Genomic DNA, 20,442 nt, shown 5'->3' on the forward strand with positions numbered 1-20,442 from the left:
TTATTTTCTTTCTGTGTCTGGAAAGCAGCTAGGTACAATCTGTGTGGAGTTCAATATTCAAAGAGAGCCCATGGCAGGCTTTCAAGATTAGAACAGCGTACAAGAGGAGAAGAGACAGGTTGTCAGGGTCAGCTTCCTAGCAGCAGGATGCCTACTATATTTTCTTATAAACTTTAGTATGATGAGGAAGGAAGCGTTTGTTAAGATTAGAAAAACTTGGACAATTGAAATTAACACTTGGACTTCTTTGAAACTTGTTACACAGCAGTGTCAGTCTCACGTTGTTTCTTTTTTATATAAAGGTACTTCAGTGCTTACATTTCTCCAGCGAGCCTAAGATAGGTGTTTCACTTAAACATACACACAAGTTTTTGTTCTTTCTACGTAATCTGGTGTGTTTGATCTCTTTCCCAGTTTCTGTAAAAGCTGGCTCTGTATCTTGTTATCTACGGCTGTCCTAAAGTAAAAATGTGATGTGCACAGCCATGGGGTATCTGGCTTTTTGCAGTGGCTGAATATGAAAGCAAAAGAACCCTGACCAAAAGCTCTCTTCGGAGTAAGCCTCCTTTTGATTTGGTGCCCCCTTGTGGGGAAAATATTCTGAGCGATGCAAGCAGCCATCACATCTAATCATTTACACTTTACACCAAGTGGTTGTAAAACACTACCCAGCCAAAATGTAACATTCTATACCCACTCTGTAATTATGCAGCACAATTGCAAATGACTATATAAGGTGCAGTACAATGGAGAATTGTACTGAAAAGAATGTAAGGGGTCCACCTGGCGATGTTAAATTTTATATGTCACTACAAACAGGACAGTTATCTTGGTGCCATAGTAGATTCTCTTTTATTAAGTTTTTTGGATTTCATTTTTTAAAAATGGGCTATTTTTATTAACATTTGTTTTGTAATTATATGGTGTAAAAGCAGAAATCTTAAATATTGCAGCACTTCATTTAATTTGAAAGCATGTTACTTGTTGACTGTAAGGCACTTCATTATAAGCTACTTTAACTCAATTTAAATTAAGTAGCGTTATTTACATACTCATTTTAATTATAAACTTAATCTGTTTAATCCAGAGTTGAGGTTTACAGGCATCACTGTGTATAAAAGAAGACTTGTCTTCATGATTTGCAGAGAAGACTAACGCAGCATCAATGGATGTTGGTCGGGGTGGGCAAACTACGACCCACGCGCCAGAGCCATTTTAAGGCGGCCCGCGAGCTCCCGCTGAGGAGCAGAGTCTGGGGCTTGCCTTGCTCTAGCGCTCCAGCCAGGGAGCAGGGTTGGGGGCCACACCACGGCCCCGCTCCGGTGCTCCAGCCGGAAGCAGGGTCGGGGGTCACACCATGCAGCTCCTGGAAGCAGCGGCATGGCCCCACTCCGGCTCCTACGTGCTCCAATGGCCCCCTCTGGCGCTCCAATGGGAGCTGCAGGGGCAGTGCCTGCAGATGGGGCAGTGTAAAAAGCTGCCTGGCCGCGCCTATGCGTAGGAGCCGGATAAGGGACATGCCGCTGCTCCCAGGAGCCGCTTGAGCTAAGCGCTGCTTGGAGCCTGCACCCCTAAGCTCTCATCCCCAGCCCCACCCCAGAGCCCGCAACCTCAGCCAGAGCCTGAATCTCTTCCCACACCCCTGCCCTAGCCCTGATCCCCCTCCTGCCCTCCGAACCCCTTGGTTCCAGCCAAGAGCACCCTCCTACATCCTAAACTCCTCAACCCCATCCCAGAGTCTGCACCACCCCCTGCATTCCACTCCCCCACCCTAGCCTGGAGCTCCCTCCCACACCCTGAAGTCCTCATTTCTGGCCCCACCCCAGAGCCCACACCCCCAACCAGAGCCCTCACCCCCTTCCGCACCCCAACCCCAATTTTGTGAGCATTCATTGCCCGCCATACAATTTCTATTCCCGGATGTGGCCCTCAGGCCAAAATGTTTGCCCACCCTGATGTTGGTAATGAATTTGAAAAATGTTTTTGCCTAATTCTTCTACAAAATGGTGGAGTTTTAGTAAAACTGGCTAACAAATTTGTCAACTAAATTCATAAATGCGTAAAAGCAGCTGAGTTTTATTATGCTCATGTACATTCAGTAACAAGAGATGAAAACACTTTCAGTGTAGGTAATTTAATCTTCAAATTATTCCTAGCTTGCATTTTTTTAAATTGAGTTTTATTGTCCATATGAGAAGATTTCTCTGTTACATCCAGATACCATGGTTCTTTAGAAGCTGTATCTTGCATCCAGAGATCAAACATAGACGTGACTGGGAAGTGAGAGTTGGGAGGTACAGTGGAGAGCTTTTCAATCTTCAGATGAGATTGAAATTAAGATATGTTCACTCCAGGTTGTGTTGTGTATATAGAGGTTGACTAATATCTCAAAACTAGTGTGTAATAAATATTCCTTCTGAGATGAAATACAAACCACATGCAAGTAGAAACTTATAATGGAAGTGTTCTTCAAAAGTGGCCCTCAGTGTGAGGAATACTCAGTAAATGAACGGTTAATATGGTAGTGGGTTTTGGATGCTGCAATTTTATGTAAACATTTTGCTGTATGAAAATTGTGTTGAATTCTTGTAATACAGGTAGTACTTCTGTTTGTACCTTTTCTGGAGGTCTGATAATGAAATGCACCTTTTGATGGTTTTTACTGCATTGGGATTTCATGGTTAGTCAATGTAATTAGAACTTACATTTTTCTCCACTCAGGTTTGTCTTATTCCTAAATCTGCTCATGGTACCAACCCAGCAAGTGCCCATATGGCAGGGATGAAGATTCAGCCAGTCGAGGTGGATAAAAATGGAAACATTGATATTGCCCATCTAAAGGCAATGGTGAGTGTCATATCTGCTGTTTATTTTGGGGGGTGGGAACTTTCCCTCTGGATAATGGATTGTTAGCAGCTGTATCAGATTTTCTGTTATGCAGGAAAATGGTGCAAATAAATAGATACCCGCTTTAAAAGAATAAATCATTCTTCCTTTTCTTTCTATTTGAGACACAAGCCATTAAACTTATAAGCCCTCTTTAAATTTGGGGATCCTTTGTGTAGAAATGGTTGAAAGAGTGTACACTGTAGCTTCTTTCATGGCAGAGTTGTTGGGGTCTCCTCCCCTTCCTGTGTTCAGTATCTGAAGTGAATGAAGCATATTCATGTGATTCTCAAACATTTGTAGCTGCACTTTAACCTTCATCTACTGAAGAGCAGTCCCACCGCTGGGTAAGATGTTGCTAGGCAACTGCCTCTGCATCTCTGAATAGATTGGCTGCAGATGAAGCTAAAGAAGTAGCAGAATATATTTAAAATATATTTTGGAGCTGTTAGGTATTGAAATTATCATTGCCACTGAAGGAAAAAAAGACTGGCAGCCAATTTCCTAGAAAATGTGAAAGACCAATTTTGTTAACCAATGAGTGCAGCTGGTTTAAAATCTCTCTCAAATGTGATTAAACTTACGTTTCTCGTTCAAGTGATTGTGCACATATACGTTCCACTGTAGATGTGTGCGTGCCCAATGCATCCGAGTTAGAGACTTTTGCCAGCAGCACACGTGCCCCTGCCATCCTTGTGTGCGGAACTGAAGGCATAAAAAGGGCCTGGCCGCCGCCTTCCTCTCAGTTCCTTCTTACCACCCATGGCAAGAGTTGGGGCTCCTCACCACTCTTGAGCCTCAGTTAGCTTCGAAAGAAATTTTCTCCTGTGTATAGTTCTAGTTTAGTTTGTTAATAGCTCTTTATGGAGGGGGAGAGGTGCGGGGGGCGGGGGGGGTTGTCATGCAGAAATCTCCTGGATTGAAAAAATGTACCACATTCAGGGCTATTATCCGTGTCACTGATAAGCACAAGAGTTGCCTCATTTGTTTCGGCAAGAGATGTATGAGAGACAAATGTCCGAGCTGTATCCCATTCTCCATGAGGACAAAGAAATAGGGATTTCTGCCTTAGAGCTCATAGAAGTATAGGGCTGGAAGGGACCTTGAGAGGTTATCTAGTCCATCCCTGGCAGGTGTTTGTCTAACCTGTTTTTAAAAAACCTTCAGTGATGAGGATTTCACAGCCTCCCTTGGAAGCCTATTCCAGAACTATCCCTAGAATAAGATTATTTTTTTTTCTAATATTTAACTTACATCTCCCTTGCTGCAAATTAAGTCTTACTACTTGTCCTACCTTCAATGGACATGGAACACAATTGATCGTTATCCTCTTTATAACAGCCCATAATACATTTGAAGACTGCTCAGTCATCTTTTCTCAAGAGTGAGCATACCTAATTTTTTGAACTTTCTTATAGGTCGGGTTCCCTCCAGTTTGTCCACATCTTTCTTAAAATGTGGTGCCCAAAACCGCGTTTCCATGGGGATACTTCGCTATTTTGCCTTTAATATTGTCTGAGAACTTTTAAAGGGTCTTATTCGTATGTACCCTCCAGTCTCTGATCCTGTACCCTCATGGGACCTGGATTTAGTTTTGTCCTGTTTAATGGGTTTCCCTTTCAAACCTTTGGCAACAACTTCATTATCATTGCTGTCAATGAAAATAGCCTTTCTGGTAGCAATTACTTCCACAAGACGGGTGTTGGAGCTTGAGACACTGCTAGCTGACTCCGTCTCCATGACATTTCACAAAAGTAAGGTTTTTCTTAGGCTACACCTGAAGCTTATGTCTAAGGTTGTATCTGCATTTCACCTCAGACCATTCATATTCCAGTGTTGTTTTTCCCCGAAAAAACCCTCATTCTAGCAAAACTGAAGAGAAGCTTCACACTTTAGTCATTTGGAGGGCTTTATCCTTATTTGGATTGCAACAAAATCTTTCAGCTGAGGCTACAAAAAGTTTAGGAGATTCACTGAAAGGATGAAAGGGCAACCAGTTACAGCCCAGCATATATCTCACTGGATTTCTGACTGTATCAAGGTTTCCTCTCCTCAGAGAACAACAGCCCATTCCACTAGGGTTCGTTACACTTCATCAGCCTTCTTAAGTAACGTACCAATAGTAGACATTTGCAAAGCAGCAACAACATGGTCGTTGATACATATCTTTTTTTCAGACACTACACTGTCACTCCAGCTTCCCGGGGCAATGCCATCTTTGGAAAGTCAGTGCTGTAGTCTCTTTTCAAGTCCTATCATCTCTAAGGAAACTGCTCGTGAATCACCTGCAGTGGAATGTATCTGTGCATAATCACTCAAGGGAGTGTGTACAAGGGTTAACTGGGGCTTGACCCTCTCCGGGGCGGCGGGGAGCCACACCGGCTCACTACATACAGTTATTGTTCGGGGAATTAGTCTGTCTGCGGGGGTCTCCCTCGGCAGCCCTTGCGGTAACTGAAATAAACACTGTAGCCCAGGCCCCAGGGCGGGCAACAATGAGTCATGAGCTCAGGCCCTCAGGCAGGGCTGAGCAGGAGCAGTACAATTAATAGCTAGCCCAGGCCCTAGGTCAGGGCAGGGCAGTGCAGAGTCAGAGCTCAAGCCCTCAGTCAGGGCTGAGCAACAACAGTAGGCCCCAAGCCTCCAAAGGCCTGGGAGAGGGGGAGACTGCCACCCACGAGTTGGGTGGCAGGGGGGACGCAGGCCCTCCCACTCCACTGCGTCCCAGCCCGGGGCCCTAGCAGCAGCAGAAGACCTGCTGCATAGTCAGTGGGGATCCTGGCCGCAACACACTGACATGGGCTCTGGCAGTGCTGCAGCCAGACTGGGGTCGGCTGCCCCCGGGCTACTTCCAGACTCCCCCTCGGGTAGTACCTGGGTCTGGGTGTTGTCTTCTGGGGGGTCCAGCACCATAGGTTCTTCCGGGTAGCGGGCGCAGGGCAGGCCCAGCAACTCTCCCGGGTAGCGGGTGCAGGGCAGGGCAGGCCTGGCCAGTCCTGGCGGCCGCCTTGGGCCACAGAGTTTTCCCAGTCACGAGCTAGGCTGGAGACGTCTGGTCTCTCTGGCGGCTGGAGCCTTACTGAGCTCTGAGGGCGAGCCTTTATACTTCCGGGTCGCCGCCTGACCCTCTGAGGGGCGGGCTCAGAGCTCCCTAGCTCCGCCCACTCCGACCTCCGGACGGGCTCTTCCCTCTCCAGGACGGCGGAGAGCCACACCACCTCACTACAGGGTAGAGGGGGAAAAAACCTGTTTACTTCCCTGTAGTAGTGTATAGTAACTTGTTGTTGTTCTTTGAGATGTACTGTGCACATATACATTCCACAACTGTCCCACCTTCCCTGGTACTGTGGGTATTAGACGGACAGTTGTGTGAAAGGTGTCATGCCCCTTTTTATGCCCTTGGCTCCACACACAAGAATGGCAGGGGCACATGTGCTGCCTCGTGGTACTGCCAGCAAAGTCTCTGACTCTACTGCATAGGGTGCACACATACTTGTATGGTGGAATGGATGTGTGTGCCATACATCTCGAATGGCCATTGCTGTACAGGCAAGTAACTGTTTTTCATACTACTTTTCCCTCACTATCATTGGTTTAAATTAGTCTTGGTGAAGAACAAACATTTCTACATAGATGCTTCTGAAGGAAAAGTAGAGCTCAACAGCTTTCACTTCAGTAACCAGACATTTGTCATGATAGAAAATTTGCATAAACATTTTTTTTTCTTAGAGATCATTAAATTTCCCCAAAGTCTACAACTTAGCACCAAGATCATGTGCCAGGGAGGGTGACTGGCAGTTTCGATTTCGCTGGATGAGATGGGTAAACTTGTTTTCAGCATGTAAAACACTTGTGGTGGTGACAGTAACTACTTGATTTTTATAAAGGATTTTGCTGAAGAGAACTTTGTGACCCTCCAGTAACCTTCTCTATTCCCTCCTTTTCTAAAGGTGGATAAGCACAAAGATAACTTGGCAGCCATCATGATCACATACCCATCCACCAATGGTGTGTTTGAAGAGGATATCAGTGATGTGTGTGACCTGATTCACAAACATGGAGGCCAGGTTTACCTAGATGGTGCAAACATGAATGCCCAGGTGTGAATCTGCTAAACCAATTTTAGCTATTTATTGGTGGTGGTGGTGGTAACTTCCAGAGAAACAACAAATGTCAGTTCTCACATTTTCAACTCTACCACAGCTTCACCATAAGACTGATATACCATAAATGTTTGGAAAGAAACTGAGGTTACCAAAAATACCAGTAGAAATTGGATGTAAAAAATATTGTCACAGTTCAGGGCAGAAATCAGCATCTCTCTCCTTCCTGACCCAGGGTTTTCAAGGCTGAACAGACCCCTGCCTTGCACTGTGATATTTCCAGCAAGCCAGGCGGCCTAAACAGCCCAGTGTCTATGCTTTGCCTTCTCTCCAGAGGCTGTGAACAGCATCATTGCCTGCAGTTACAAGTTATCACACAGCTCTTTATAAGCAAGCACATTTATTAAGGTGAAAGTATTGGAGAGAAAACATATTCAAAACAATAAAAGAACCTACATACATACAAAAAAGCTTGCCAGAGGTCACCCATCAGTCTTATGGGGCCCTCACAGGTCAAGTCCTTCCATCCCTTTGCAAGTGTTGTTTCCTCTTCGACGGTCCTGTTGACTTGTTGGATCAAAAGAAAGGCCCTGAGAAAGTTAAAACTCGAGCTTTTTATCCAAACATCATTTCTTTGTCTGTTAGTCTCTGGAGAATCCAGGTTGAAATACTATATGCAAGGCTTCCCAGGAGGTGATACCTCCCTGGAAGGGCTACAACCTGGCTGGTTTGTCTTAATCACCACCTATTGTTTTTAGTTCCTGATAGAGCTTTGGTAGCCCTCCCCCATGGAGTAGAACACAATCATACAAAACCATTAACTTAAAAACAATGAATCCCAATGATACTTAAACTTAGTTCACTAAGGTCTCACAAAGATATGCAGGAAATTGCTATATGTTACAAATATAATTTAAAATGGGCTATATGCTGAATGACCAGAAGTCTAGTGCGTAGAATTATTTGTAATGTTCTCATTTGCCTCAAAGATGTTTATAAAAAGTATCTGAAAGGCCAGAATAGTAAATTGAATTTTAAGTCTAAAGTCCTTTATCTGATCTAGGTGTCTGTTACACATTTAGTTAGGAATTTAACATTTGTAAAAGATGCTAAACCTTCCTATACTTAATGGATATGACCTTGTAAAGGAAAACAAAATTAATCTAATAATTTTAGACTCATTTTTGCATAGAAAACCAGCACAAATTGAAGAAATGACACTAAAGCATGTTGATAGGTTATTAACAGATGCAACTTTCTCCTAGAGTGTCAAATGGCAGTGATGAGATCAGTTTGTATATGGAAAAATATATTTTCGGAGACAGCATTTGAGCTTTTGGTGGTGATTCTCCAACAGGTGGGTCTGTGTCGCCCTGGAGACTATGGATCTGATGTCTCTCATTTAAACCTTCACAAAACCTTTTGTATTCCCCATGGAGGAGGAGGACCTGGAATGGGGCCAATTGGAGTGTGAGTATCAGGCTCTAGCTCTTAAATTGACTTTGGAGGAGAAGGGACCCTAGTTAATTGTACATAGCAATTCTATTGAGAGTAAGGGCCACTAGCACTGATTTGGGAGAGGCTTAGTTTTGGCAGTTGTTGTGTACGTTTCTATTCTAAGGCACTTATGACTGGCATTTGAATACCACTGTATTGTTGTCTTCATATCACTACTGTGCTCACATATCCCTCAGCCAGTGCATTAGAGTCTTGACAAGCAACCACCCCTTGGTGACTCTGGAGCCAGGCATATCAGAAGTTAGTTTTTAGTTAAATGCTGCTAACAAATCTGCCTCACTGTGGTAGCGATTCTCCATCTTTTTGTGATGGATTAGCAGATGGATGCTCCCATAGTCCCCTTGCACAATCCAGTATCCTGGAAGTTTCTTCTCTAGACTTCTTGTTCACTTCATATTTTTTGTTTGTTTGTTTTGTTTTCTCTTACTCCTTAGAAGGCTACATGCTGCTCTGGGTAGGTGGAGTCTTTTACTGGTGACTACTTGACTAGCTATAAGGAATGTCCGAGCAGTAGGGAAGAGAAGCTTGTGCAGGTGGGCTGATATTGATCCTGGAGTCTGTCTATGCAAGTTGCAACCATGGTCAGCTGCATTAAAGGGCCTACTTAGGGAGGAAAGGCTGGTGACTTTCAAGGAGAAACTGCATACTTTACCCACAGCTGCTATAAAATGTTGATTGTGGGTGCACATCTGGAGTTGTACAGCTTTCCCAGTCTTTCTTCTAACCCTAAACTTACCCCATCCCTTACTGCATCTCTCTGTTCTACATTTCTTCTCCTTTCACCCGTCCCCAATGACTAGTCCAATGTTCCTCAGGTTGGGGTTGGTCCTGCTTTGAGCAGGGGTGGGACTAGAGACCTCCTGAGGTCTCTTCCAACCCTGAGATTCTATGATTCTATGGTGAAGGGGGAGAACTCCATCATTCTAGAATAACATGTGCAATGACCTGGTGTTTAGTTTGCAAATAATGAAACCATAGGCCATGCGCCACATGGAAAATGTGTACTGTATAAGCAAGTGTGTGTAGACAATCATCCTGCTTGTTAAACCCGTTGACTTCTTCCAACATGAAGGGTCTTAAACGTTTGGTCCTGATGATAGTTACACCACATAAGCAAAACAGATAGGATAAGGAAAACCATTGCAATAATGGAGTGACATAGGGAACAGCATGATTTTGCTGTAGTCTTGATAATCTGTGCTCAGATCCGGGCAAAAACCAGTCTAGGAAAGAACAAGGATTTGTGTTGGGCTTATGTTTGCAACAGTAAATAGGCATGGGTAAGGAACTGGCAATTTAATATGGAACCTCTCACTAGTTTACCAGCTCAGATTTATTTTTTAAGTAAGCTGTCTTCAGTCTAGTCTTTGATGAACTAGTGTCCATCTTGCAAAACTCACCACAGCAATTGATTCTATTTGGAGTGAATGATAAAGGAAATGTAGACTGGCATGGAAATCATTAAAGTGGATTTCTATACTTGATAGTCCTGACAGATTAAAAAAAGTGGGAATCCTCTTCTGAAGTTAGCCAAAATGATTCAGCAATGTGTTTGTTTTAAAATCAATGTATCTGTGTTTCAGGAAGAATCATCTGGTGCCCTATCTGCCTACCCATCCTGTCGTTGCGCTACAGCTTGATAAGGATGCATGCCCTTTGGGTACAATTAGTGCTGCCCCTTGGGGCTCCAGTGCTATATTGCCTATTTCCTGGGCCTATATCAAGGTGCGTAGATTTTCTTCCCCAGCATCAGTTAAGGATCTGTTTATTTTCCCAGTGTGGCATTTCTACATTTGGGAAGGTGAAATTGAGTATTTTAGACCTATCCAACATTCATGCTTTCAAATGGGTTCACAAGGTCATTGAAAATGGTGGCATTGATTCACACATTCTAATTTCAGATACAGTATATGGTAGTCTTGCAAAATGCCCAGGAAAACTTTCTAACCCAAGTACAAAATCTGATTACTTGCCCTTCACCTCAAGGAGTTATACTTTACTCACATGTCAAAGGAAAAAAATTATTTCACCTGGGCAAGTAGAATGTTCTTAGGCTGTTTAATGCAGTTTTCCCCCAAGAAGACATGCACACAATCCACAAAACAACCAGTGCCTCTGTTAGAAGTCCTAGAGCAGATTTCAGGAATAAATTTCATGTTGGGATTCTTGCTGTCTTTGGGGGTGCTGCTTCTATAGATAGTGAGGGCAGTAGAATGAACTAGTGCCATAAATGAACATATGCAACTTGTTTAATGTCCTTGTTTGTTGCCTTTTAATATTTCTTGAGGCCAGAGTTATAACCACATGTATAATTAGACTGTGTCCAAGAAAGAGGCTTGTCCTCCCACTATTTTTCAGAATCATCCGATTTTCATGTTCTTCAGGGAGCTTCTTGGCAATAGTAAATTAATTTCTTATTTACAGAATTTCTTACCTACTTTGTCTCAATATGCTGCAGCATTGTGTTCAAAAATGTTAGAATCACTCCACAGCTAGTAAATGCAACTTTCTTGAAACGTTTTTCTTCAGGAGACAAAAATGGTCTTCAGTGAAATCTTACTAACCTATGAAAATCAAATCTGATTAGCTTTGGTTAGGGTACATGAGAACTTGGCTTTAGTGTTTGTCTATATTCAAATATTTTGGAACACTGAAACTTACTGACACATGGTTAGAATCATGGGCTAATTTAACACTTATTTGGTAAATGCTATTAAAAATGTACTTCAGATCCTTGAGTTTAAGATGAGCCTAATTCCTATATTTATCCTAAAGATGTGTAATGATGCTTGGTATTGTAAGCTGATTCCAATTTTGAAATATTCACACTGGAGCATATTATTTTACGTGTAGGCATCTCCCTGCTCTTTCATACTGAGAATAGATAATAAACCAACAGCCTCTATGGGCTGCTCGCCAAATGGAGTGAGAGAGGCTGTGAACAGCATTTTGGAAATCCAGGGGTGCATTTGACCCTGTCCCACCAAGCAACTCTCTTCTACCCATTTTAAAGCTATTTAAGGGCTGTGGAAAGTTCCTTGTTTTGTGAATTAGCCTGTTTGCTAAACAGAAAACAGATCCTTATTTGTCTACCAAAATTCCTTCATATGAAGGAACGTGCCCAGTTTGTTTTTTTTGTCAATTTAATGTGAAAGAAAACTAAATATCATCTGAGTGTGGTGCTAGAGCTGCTCACGCTAATCATTGAGGAGCATCCGAGCTTTTAGTGAGTCTTGGATTCAGCCCTTCCAAAAGAGGGGTAGGTGAAACAGGAAATGCCGTGTGTGTCAGTGAGTTTATGAACTGACGTGTTAAGCTATGAGACTATGTTCCTTGTTTATGGGTAAGGGGTTGTTTCAGACCTGTATTCTATAGTGTTTTTGCTCTTTTCAGATGATGGGTGGAAAGGGTCTTAAACATGCTTCCGAGATTGCTATATTAAATGCTAACTACATGGCAAAAAGACTAGAGAAACACTACAAAGTCCTTTTCAGAGGGGCAAGAGGCAAGTATTGAGCTTACTTTGTCTCCTGACATTCTGGTTTCTCCCAGCATCTCCTATAGCACTTTGGATTGTAGATGCGGTGTTTGCTTTAAACTGATGTGAGGGTTTTCAGTCCCAGCACATATTGAAAAACAGTGCATACACAGGAAAATAACTAGTTAGTGCTAATCCTAGACAGGAGCCAAAATGAAGCTAAGGTATTGGTAGAGGTGAAAAGTGCACTTTTGGTAATTAGTTGCAACGATGTTAAAAGTTGTAAATGAGTCTTCTGCCTGTCTTTGAACCAAAGATTGTTCTCCTCAAATTGGCAAGTAAGTCTTATTTTAATTTAAATAGTGAAAAAAACTGTTAAAAATAGGAAGTCATTGAGGTGAGACTGTAGTAATTCAATATAATATGCAGCACAGTAAGCAAAGAGAATTTTAAATGATTTCTTGTTCAATACCCACTATTACCACCCTAAAAAATGTCTGTGGTGATGCATGGCTGGTTTAGGAGACTAATCCAGATCTGTTTCAGTTCCCTAACACTTTTGTTATGAAATGTAACCTCTTTGGGGAATGGTTCAGCTATTGCCTACCCACTCTTTTTCCCCTTAAGGCAGGGCAGAAATTGTGAAGAATATCAGATTGCAAGTTTCAAGTCAGTAGAAGAAAGATCTTATTTTTGTGACTGCCTCTTCCTTGTTTCAATTGAATGGCATTAAAATGTCCAAAATGCATTCCATATACTCTGTAGCTATGTAAATACTTTACTTTAAAGCGAGTAAAGATTGATTAAAGCTGCTGGCAGTATTTTAAAAATGTAGTTCACAGAAATACAAAGCTAAATCTCAAGTTTTTGAAAGATTCAGAAGTGAAATGTTCAATCTTCTATTCAAGAGTAACCCTATTTTTCTGGAATGGTGATGGCAATGTAGTTGGGGGGTCTCGGGTCACACTTGCACAAAAAGCCTGGAAGAAAGTATTTTCCTCTGGAGAATCCATGATCTTTCCCTTGTTACTCACCCAAGGGCCTGAGATATTAATAATCCTGCTTTTCTGGCAAGGCTGAATACAATTTTCTTCCTCAGCCCATTAGCAACTCTCAATATTGGTCATTCAAAAAAAATGAGCTACTGTTTTCTTTCAGAATTTGAGCATGCTCCTTTCTCAGGACCTGCTGACCTGGGGAGCTTATGAGCCAAACACTAATCATGTGGCAGTACAGTCCTGCTTCATTATTGGACAGGCCTGAAAATGTACTTAACCTAAATTGTACAGGAGGAAAGGCATGTACATAATAAGAATATACCTTGGGAGGATATGCTCACATATAAGAGGAGCTGCTTTGAGCATTTGTCTGATTCTTCTCTTGCTAAATCTAATGCGCTCCAACACAAAGTGTTGTTTCTGTATGTGTACCAAGGAAATTTGTTTTTAAAAGTAATCATTTAAAAGTGTGGCGATGGAGAGGCAAGGGGAGGGCAAATAAATATTCAAATACACTTGTAGTTCACATAGTCTCTTAAATGTGCACTCGTGAAACTGCAGTCTCCAACTGGACAGTCCTTGGGCATCCTGGAGATGCGTACTCCACAAAGCCACAGGAACAGAAATGTGGTATTAAAATTGAGGCCAATGTGCAGTTCTGCTCTGTTCTTCAACAAGTGAGATCAGTATGTAACCTTTGTTCACTTACAGGTTATGTAGCTCATGAATTTATTTTGGACGCCAGACCCTTCAAGAAAACAGCAAATGTTGAAGCTGTGGATGTGGCAAAGAGGCTTCAGGACTATGGTGAGAGAGTCCTAAAAGGACATGGCATTTACAGCAGTAAAGACTAAAATTTCTTAAACCTACCTTCAAGGGCTACATTAAGATTCTAGTCCTCTAGTGTTCTGTAGCAACATAGTGGCTCCTATACCACCACCCTCTTATCCCCTTATATTGACTGTTTTTGGACAATCTCCAGCTGCTGGAATGCCGCCTTGGAGCTATGGGCATCCAGCACAGATGCTGTTCTTTGTTGCACCGGGCAAGAGCAAAAGGGACTTACTGTTAACTTTGCAGCCCCCTCCTGGGCTGTGCAGGGCACATGCAGACAGGATCTGAGGATCTGGCTTAGTCCAAGAACTTTGTGGGATTCAAACAAGGTTAAACCTCTGTATGGAAAATGAGAGCATCTATAGTTATGTTAAATAGTTTAAATCCTTAAACTTTTCTTATGCTTCATGGCATAGGTCAGCCACTGATGGAGGTTAGGAAGAAACTTCCACTGTGGGCAAAGTATTCCTTAATTAGCCATTATGCCATTTCTTGCACCTTCCTGAAGCATCGACAACTGGCTACTGTCAGACAAGATACTGGACTACATGGACTGCTGTCACTGGTCTGATCCTTTATAGCAACTGTTATGTTCCTAAGTTAACATGGGCAGCTGTCACTAAAATGCCATCCTGTAAGAGATTCTCAGTAAAATAACAGGGGTAGCCGTGTTAGTCTGGATCTGTAAAAAGCGACAAAGGGTCTGACGAAGTGGGTATTCACCCATGAAAGCTTATGCTCCAATACGTCTGTTAGTCTATAAGGTGCCAAAGGACTCTTTGTCGCTTTCAATAAAATAACTAATCCTAAAATCAGTTTTAACTGTTTGGTACCAGGAAAAAAATCCTCCCTGCTCGCTGTAGTGATCTGCTTCTGTCCGGGAAAGGGCACATCACACCATTTGAAAATAGATAGGTAATGGCTTCAGTGTTTATGATGTGGATCCATCTGGTTGGTAGAAGTTCCAGTTGACCTTCTTCCAAGGTGGCTTAGACCTGGCTTACTTAAAAATAGTGACAACCGGACAGTTACTAGCCTACTCCTTTTACCTCACCCAATCCCTCCTACAGTGGTGCTATCTTCCTTTCGCTTGGTGCCCCACGTCTGCACCAATGTTCCCTCTATTTTTTTCCACCCATGTGCGGAATACATTTTGTTAAGTGCTCCAAGGTAATGTGCGAATGTGCACCACCAGTAGAAACAGAAACCCTAGATACAGTAAAAGTTGTTTTCTGGTTGGTGAAGTGCCAGATTAAGCTCTATGAACTGGCATTTCTGATCTTCCAGTTTATGGTCTGGTTGTTGTGGGGCCGGCAGAGGGTTGGGGGGGAAGGAGAGGGTGCAGGGCACAGGCTCGGGGAGGGAATGTGGATGTGGGAGAGACCTCGGGGCAGCAGGTTGGGGTGCAGGATCCAGAGGGCGCTCAGCTCAGGCGGGTCCCCGCAAGGGGCAACCTGTCCCGGTTGCTCCTAGGCAGAGGCGCAGCAGGTGGCTCCGCATGCTGCCCCACCCTGAGCGCTAGCTCTGCAGTTCCCATTGGCTGGGAACCGCGGCCAATGGGAGTGCGGGGGTGGCGGAGGCAGAGCACAGAGCAGTCTGCCGTGCCTCCGCCTAGGAGCAGCTGGGACAGAAGCTGTGGGGAGCTGCCCGAAGTGAGCGCCACCCTGGATCCCACACCCTCTCCCGTGCCCCAGCCCGCTGCCCCAAGCCTCCTCCTGCACCCAAACTCCCTCCCAGAGCCTGCGCCCCCCCCCAACCCCCTCAGCCATGCACCCAAACACTCTCCCTCTTAGTTAACTGGCATTTTTCACTTACCGGCACCCCCATTCCCCCAACATGCTGGATAAAACTGCTTTTACTGTATAATATATATTTTTAAAAAGTTACCAATAGGGATAATTACTCTAGCCAGGACAAGTTAGGCATTTTAGAACTCACTACTCAAAGAATTAAGTTTAAGTGTAAGAGCGAGATAAAAATTATGAAATGCACAGACCAGTCAAAAAACTAAAATAACAGCACTTTAAAAGAATAAAATTACAGAGAATATATGTACATTGCAGGAAGTACCAAGAAGTAACAAGTGCTGGGAGGTAGGGTGTGTGCGTGTGTGTGTGCGTGTGTGTTTTGGCTGCTGGGGAAGTCTCTGAGACCGTGCACTGTCTCTTTAAGGCACACACTCACCTGAAGGCTTGTTGAGAGCTGGTGTGAGTCCTGAGCCATCCCCTCTACCCTTGTTTGTGGAGATGGGGTACAGGGGCTGGGGGAGGGAGACATCTTGACATCAGCACCCTCCTTTCGCTTCCCCCCTGCCCCCACATAGCCAGCAGGAGGGTCCCAGCAGCAGCTGTTTGAGGGGGGAAACACCTGGACACATTCTGTTGGATTTGCCTGGCTCTGCTAATCAACTATGGCGCACTTGAATCTCTCCTGGGCAGCCGCCCAACTGCGCAGCTCACAGGGAACAGAAGGTCTGCACCATTCTCAACTTTCATAATCTGTCTGACAGCCTGTCGTAAGAGAGGGTGAAAAAGTGACTGACTGACTGCAAGGATGGATGTGAAGGGAAGAGGCCAGAAACATTGCTTTTGGGAAGAAATTATTTGCTTTGAACACCAGACCAAAAAGAAGGCCAAGGATTCAGGCTTTCATATCTCATGTAGTCTGAAGACTTCTGGCTTTCTATGTACTGTAGACAATACTATGAAATTGGTGGTTTTCCTTTTGGACTGAGACTGGTGTGCTTTGAGATTTTAACTTCTGTCATATATGCCCCCTGGCATGTTGCCCAGCTGTATGTTTTTTTAGTCTGACACTAACGAGTGAAGGTCTGTGTAAAGCAACTGTAATTAAGAACTTCCTTTTTCAGCTTTTATGAAAACCAAACACATCAGTTGCTCGTTAATACTCTTACTGGTTTACAAGTACTCTGTAATCAGTGATGGGATTCCTTTTAATTCAGGCTTCCATGCTCCAACAATGTCCTGGCCAGTGGCAGGGACCCTTATGATTGAACCAACGGAATCTGAAGACAAAGCAGAGCTGGACAGATTTTGTGATGCAATGATCAACATTCGTCAAGAAATTGCTGAAATAGAGGAAGGCAGAATGGACTCCAGGGTTAACCCATTAAAGGTGAGCTGACATTCACTCCAACTTCGCAACGCCACTGTCTCCATTGCTGCTGTTTGAAGTCATCTTATTTGTAGTGCTACCAAAAAAATTCTGAAATTTTCAGTACTGTGGGAAACTTATTGTATGCAAATGAGAATATGAAACAGTGAAGGAATAAAACATTCATTGATGTGCAAATTTGAGTGAATATTGGTCTAAATTTCACAGATCTTTGGTGCATTTAAAGGGTTCCATCAACTTAAATGCTTTCCCCTGAAATCTTTTAGACTTGACCTAGTCAGAAGTCCTGTCTATGGTGACTATCTGATAGACTGGAGAAAAAATTCTGAAAAGTTTGTGAACAGTGTGTATATTATTTTAGTTTTTCATGTTTGTATTTTCTTGGTCTTTTACATAGTAATGGGTGAATGACACTCACTTATTCAGAGGAGGCAACCAACCCCAAAACTTGATCGTAAAAACATAAAAATTGGAAGAGGCACTTGAGCACATATAGTACTCAAAACTACCTGTAACTCATCTTTGAAAACTCATTCTGTGTTTCAAGTTGATTGCACCTTCTCTAACGTTGCACTGGGCTTTTAAATACCTGACTTATTTTTTCTTTGTATTGGGGTTGTAACCACATTGGTTCCAGGAGATGAGACACAAGGTAATATCCCCTATGGATCAACTTTGGTTGGTGAAAGAGAAGCTTTTGAGCTGCACAGAGCTCTTAGACCTGAAGAAGTCGGTGTAGCTTGAAGTCTCTCTCGCCCCTTCACCTCCTCCTCCTCCCCCAAAGTTAAATGGGTTGGAACTTGTACTGTAATGGGAATGAGGAATACAGCTGCCAAACACCAAAGTTATGGAGTGGAGAAGAATCTGATTACTGCTACTGTTCTTGTATTCAGAAATCTAGCAAGGCAAAAGGAACAAAAATTCATGGCCACAACTATAACCAGTTGCATTATGCTCCAGCCTCTCTCCACTTTCCTATTTTATTTTCATCTTTGAAGTAATGTAAACTCTATACTAAAGCTGAAAAAAAATTGTATATGGATATTCTGAATCACTTCAGTCCATTTCCTTTTTTTAAATCCGTCTTTCGGTTGTTGATTAAACATGCTGTATCCTCTCAGCACTCATCTGAACTATTGAAGATGTTGTAGCAGCAATATATGGATTTGTGGGGGTCTGTAGACTGAAATGTTTCACTGAATCCAGTTCTCCTGCAAGTTTTAACTAGCTTTTATTCTGTTGTAGATGTCGCCACACACTCTGACTTGCATTACGTCCCCTAACTGGGATCGTCCTTATTCCAGAGAAGTAGCAGCTTTCCCACTAGTAAGTAGCTATTTAATCTTAGTATCTCTTAATTACCAATGTTCACTAGTTTGTGGCTCCATTCTTGGTTGGTTGTTAGTCTGGCAGTATCTCTTGAGCCTAGACATGGAGAATATTTTAGTAAGCCCAACTAATCTAATAAATATTTATCCTATTTACATACTTTCATTTAATGGTTTAGATATGATCTATAGCAAGTGTACTATTTTCCTTTCAGTAAACAGGAAGATAAGTACTGTTTGACTTCAGCATTCTGCAAAACATGCTCTCTACCTACCTTACCCTGGCTTTCTAACACCCCACCCTTGCCCCTGAGAGAAGCTAGGTAGGAATCCCCTCAGTTCCATTCCTTCTGTGCAAGGTTTTCTGTGTTACAGTAGTGCTAGGATCCCTAATAAAAGATCAGAGTTCTATGGACTTAGGCACTACACAGACTCCATCGCAAAGAACTCTGTTTAGATTCTGGCAAGATGCTGACTGACGGGGAGGGGGAAGTTGTTTGCTTTACAGTCATATGAGGCCCTTTTGAGATGAGGAATGCAAGCTTATACTGCTATAGGGCACTCTGGAAGTCTTTCAAAGGAGCGGGCAGACCTTTGATCTTATGTTTTGATACCTAAATGATGCTAGTGCATCCTGGATAGACGTTGAGCTAATGAATGGTACCTCACCAATTCTAAACACGTTTTCTGTATTTAGCCATTTGTGAAGCCTGAAAGCAAATTTTGGCCCACAATTGCTCGAATCGATGACATCTATGGAGATCAGCATCTGGTTTGTACCTGCCCACCAATGGAAGTCTATGAATCTCCCTTTTCTGAACAGAAGAGAGCATCCTCCTAGGTCTTACCCCTTTATTTCCAGGTGGCTGGATTCATGCCTTACCACTGCATTTCAGTTCACCACGACGGCGTTCTTTTTCCCTGCACCCGATAAGGGGATTTATATACTATGTATATTTTTGTAATCTCCATACTGTTAATTGAACTGCTCAGTTAAAATGTAAATACAATCACTATAGGAGGTGGAAGCAAACTGAGTTGATTCAGTACCTCAGTATCAAAAGCAGTTAATGTTACAGTTGCCTTGATTCAGCACCTTTTGTCTTCTGTTCAGAGTGATGACCTCTTTGTGTGCTACGGACTTTAAATAATAACATAGAATTTTTCGAGGTTGTAAGGAAAGCTGAATAATTTTTATTCCAGGTATTTCATATGACAGTAACCATTAAATATTAACTGCTACAGTAGTTGTTTACATTTTGTATAAGCACAGGAACTAGATTTTGTTATTAATGTACCTAATCTGTTACCACGGACTGCGGTGGTGGTAATTGTTTAATAATAAACTGTGGTATTTTTGTTTTTTACCTGTCAATGCTTATATTCCAATAAAGTCTACTAGAGTTTTCAGAATGGCTTTTTTTGGGGGGGTCTGGCTTTTCCCAGTCTAATTTTTCTTTGGTATTGAGTTGTCAAAGATGCCAGAAGAGATGTAGATCCTCCAAGAAGTGACAGCTGCTGTCAAATCTGTTTGAGATACTACCAAAAAAACACATCAAAGTAATTTATTCAACTTCTGTGCCCATCTCCCAGTAATGAAAGTGCCTTCTTTCTGTCCCCTGGACCTCTCCTCAGGTCTTTCGTAATGAAAAGACACAATAGTATATCCCTTAAATAAATTAAAATCAAGCTTTTATGTAGGTGCTGAAGAGTTGCAACCTGAACTATTGTTTGGGTACTATGGTGATGGGAGCCATATAATTAGGGCCTTGTGTATTTTTTTTTTTAAGAAAATTCATGACAAAATGGCAAAGTATTGAGTTTCATGGTGTTTGCACAGAATGACCTGTACAAATAGTCAATTGCAAGGCTGGAATGACACTGACTAAAATTGACTCAGGTTACTGGTAAAATTCATTCCCTCCTTGAGAGCTTCCTTTAAAAAAAAATAGAAGTTTAGTGTTTGGGAGTATTTTCACAATTTCCATGCCCTCTATGAAATCATGTTACACAGGGCCATACATATAATTAGCTGTATCTGGTAAATGAAACATTACAGTTAAAGATTGTGGGGTAGGGGAAGGAAAGTTTTTTTTTTTTAAAATCTTAGTCCCTTTACAATGTGACATTCAAATCAACAATACTTTTGAGGTACAAATTTT

The 20,442-nt window shown here is 42.6% G+C and overlaps 1 protein-coding gene across 1 annotated transcript in view; it reads left to right on the forward strand.

Annotated features, from left to right (window-relative positions):
• Positions 1-19,655, forward strand: part of LOC113405323 (glycine dehydrogenase (decarboxylating), mitochondrial) — a 55,205-nt gene extending 35,550 nt beyond the window's left edge. The window contains exons 15-23 of the mRNA XM_026646438.2: positions 2,722-2,847; positions 6,837-6,986; positions 8,347-8,459; positions 10,091-10,232; positions 11,901-12,012; positions 13,695-13,790; positions 16,780-16,952; positions 18,198-18,278; positions 18,978-19,655. Of these exons, the coding sequence (XP_026502223.1) occupies positions 2,722-2,847; positions 6,837-6,986; positions 8,347-8,459; positions 10,091-10,232; positions 11,901-12,012; positions 13,695-13,790; positions 16,780-16,952; positions 18,198-18,278; positions 18,978-19,121 (1,137 nt within the window). The 3' untranslated portion in view covers positions 19,122-19,655. The remainder of the gene's footprint in view (positions 1-2,721; positions 2,848-6,836; positions 6,987-8,346; positions 8,460-10,090; positions 10,233-11,900; positions 12,013-13,694; positions 13,791-16,779; positions 16,953-18,197; positions 18,279-18,977) is intronic.
• Positions 19,656-20,442: the final 787 nt, after the last annotated feature.

This window comes from Terrapene carolina, unplaced genomic scaffold (genome assembly GCF_002925995.2).
Source record: "Terrapene carolina triunguis isolate 2854851 unplaced genomic scaffold, T_m_triunguis-2.0 Scaffold35022, whole genome shotgun sequence".
NCBI classification, from domain to species: Eukaryota; Metazoa; Chordata; order Testudines; family Emydidae; genus Terrapene; species Terrapene triunguis.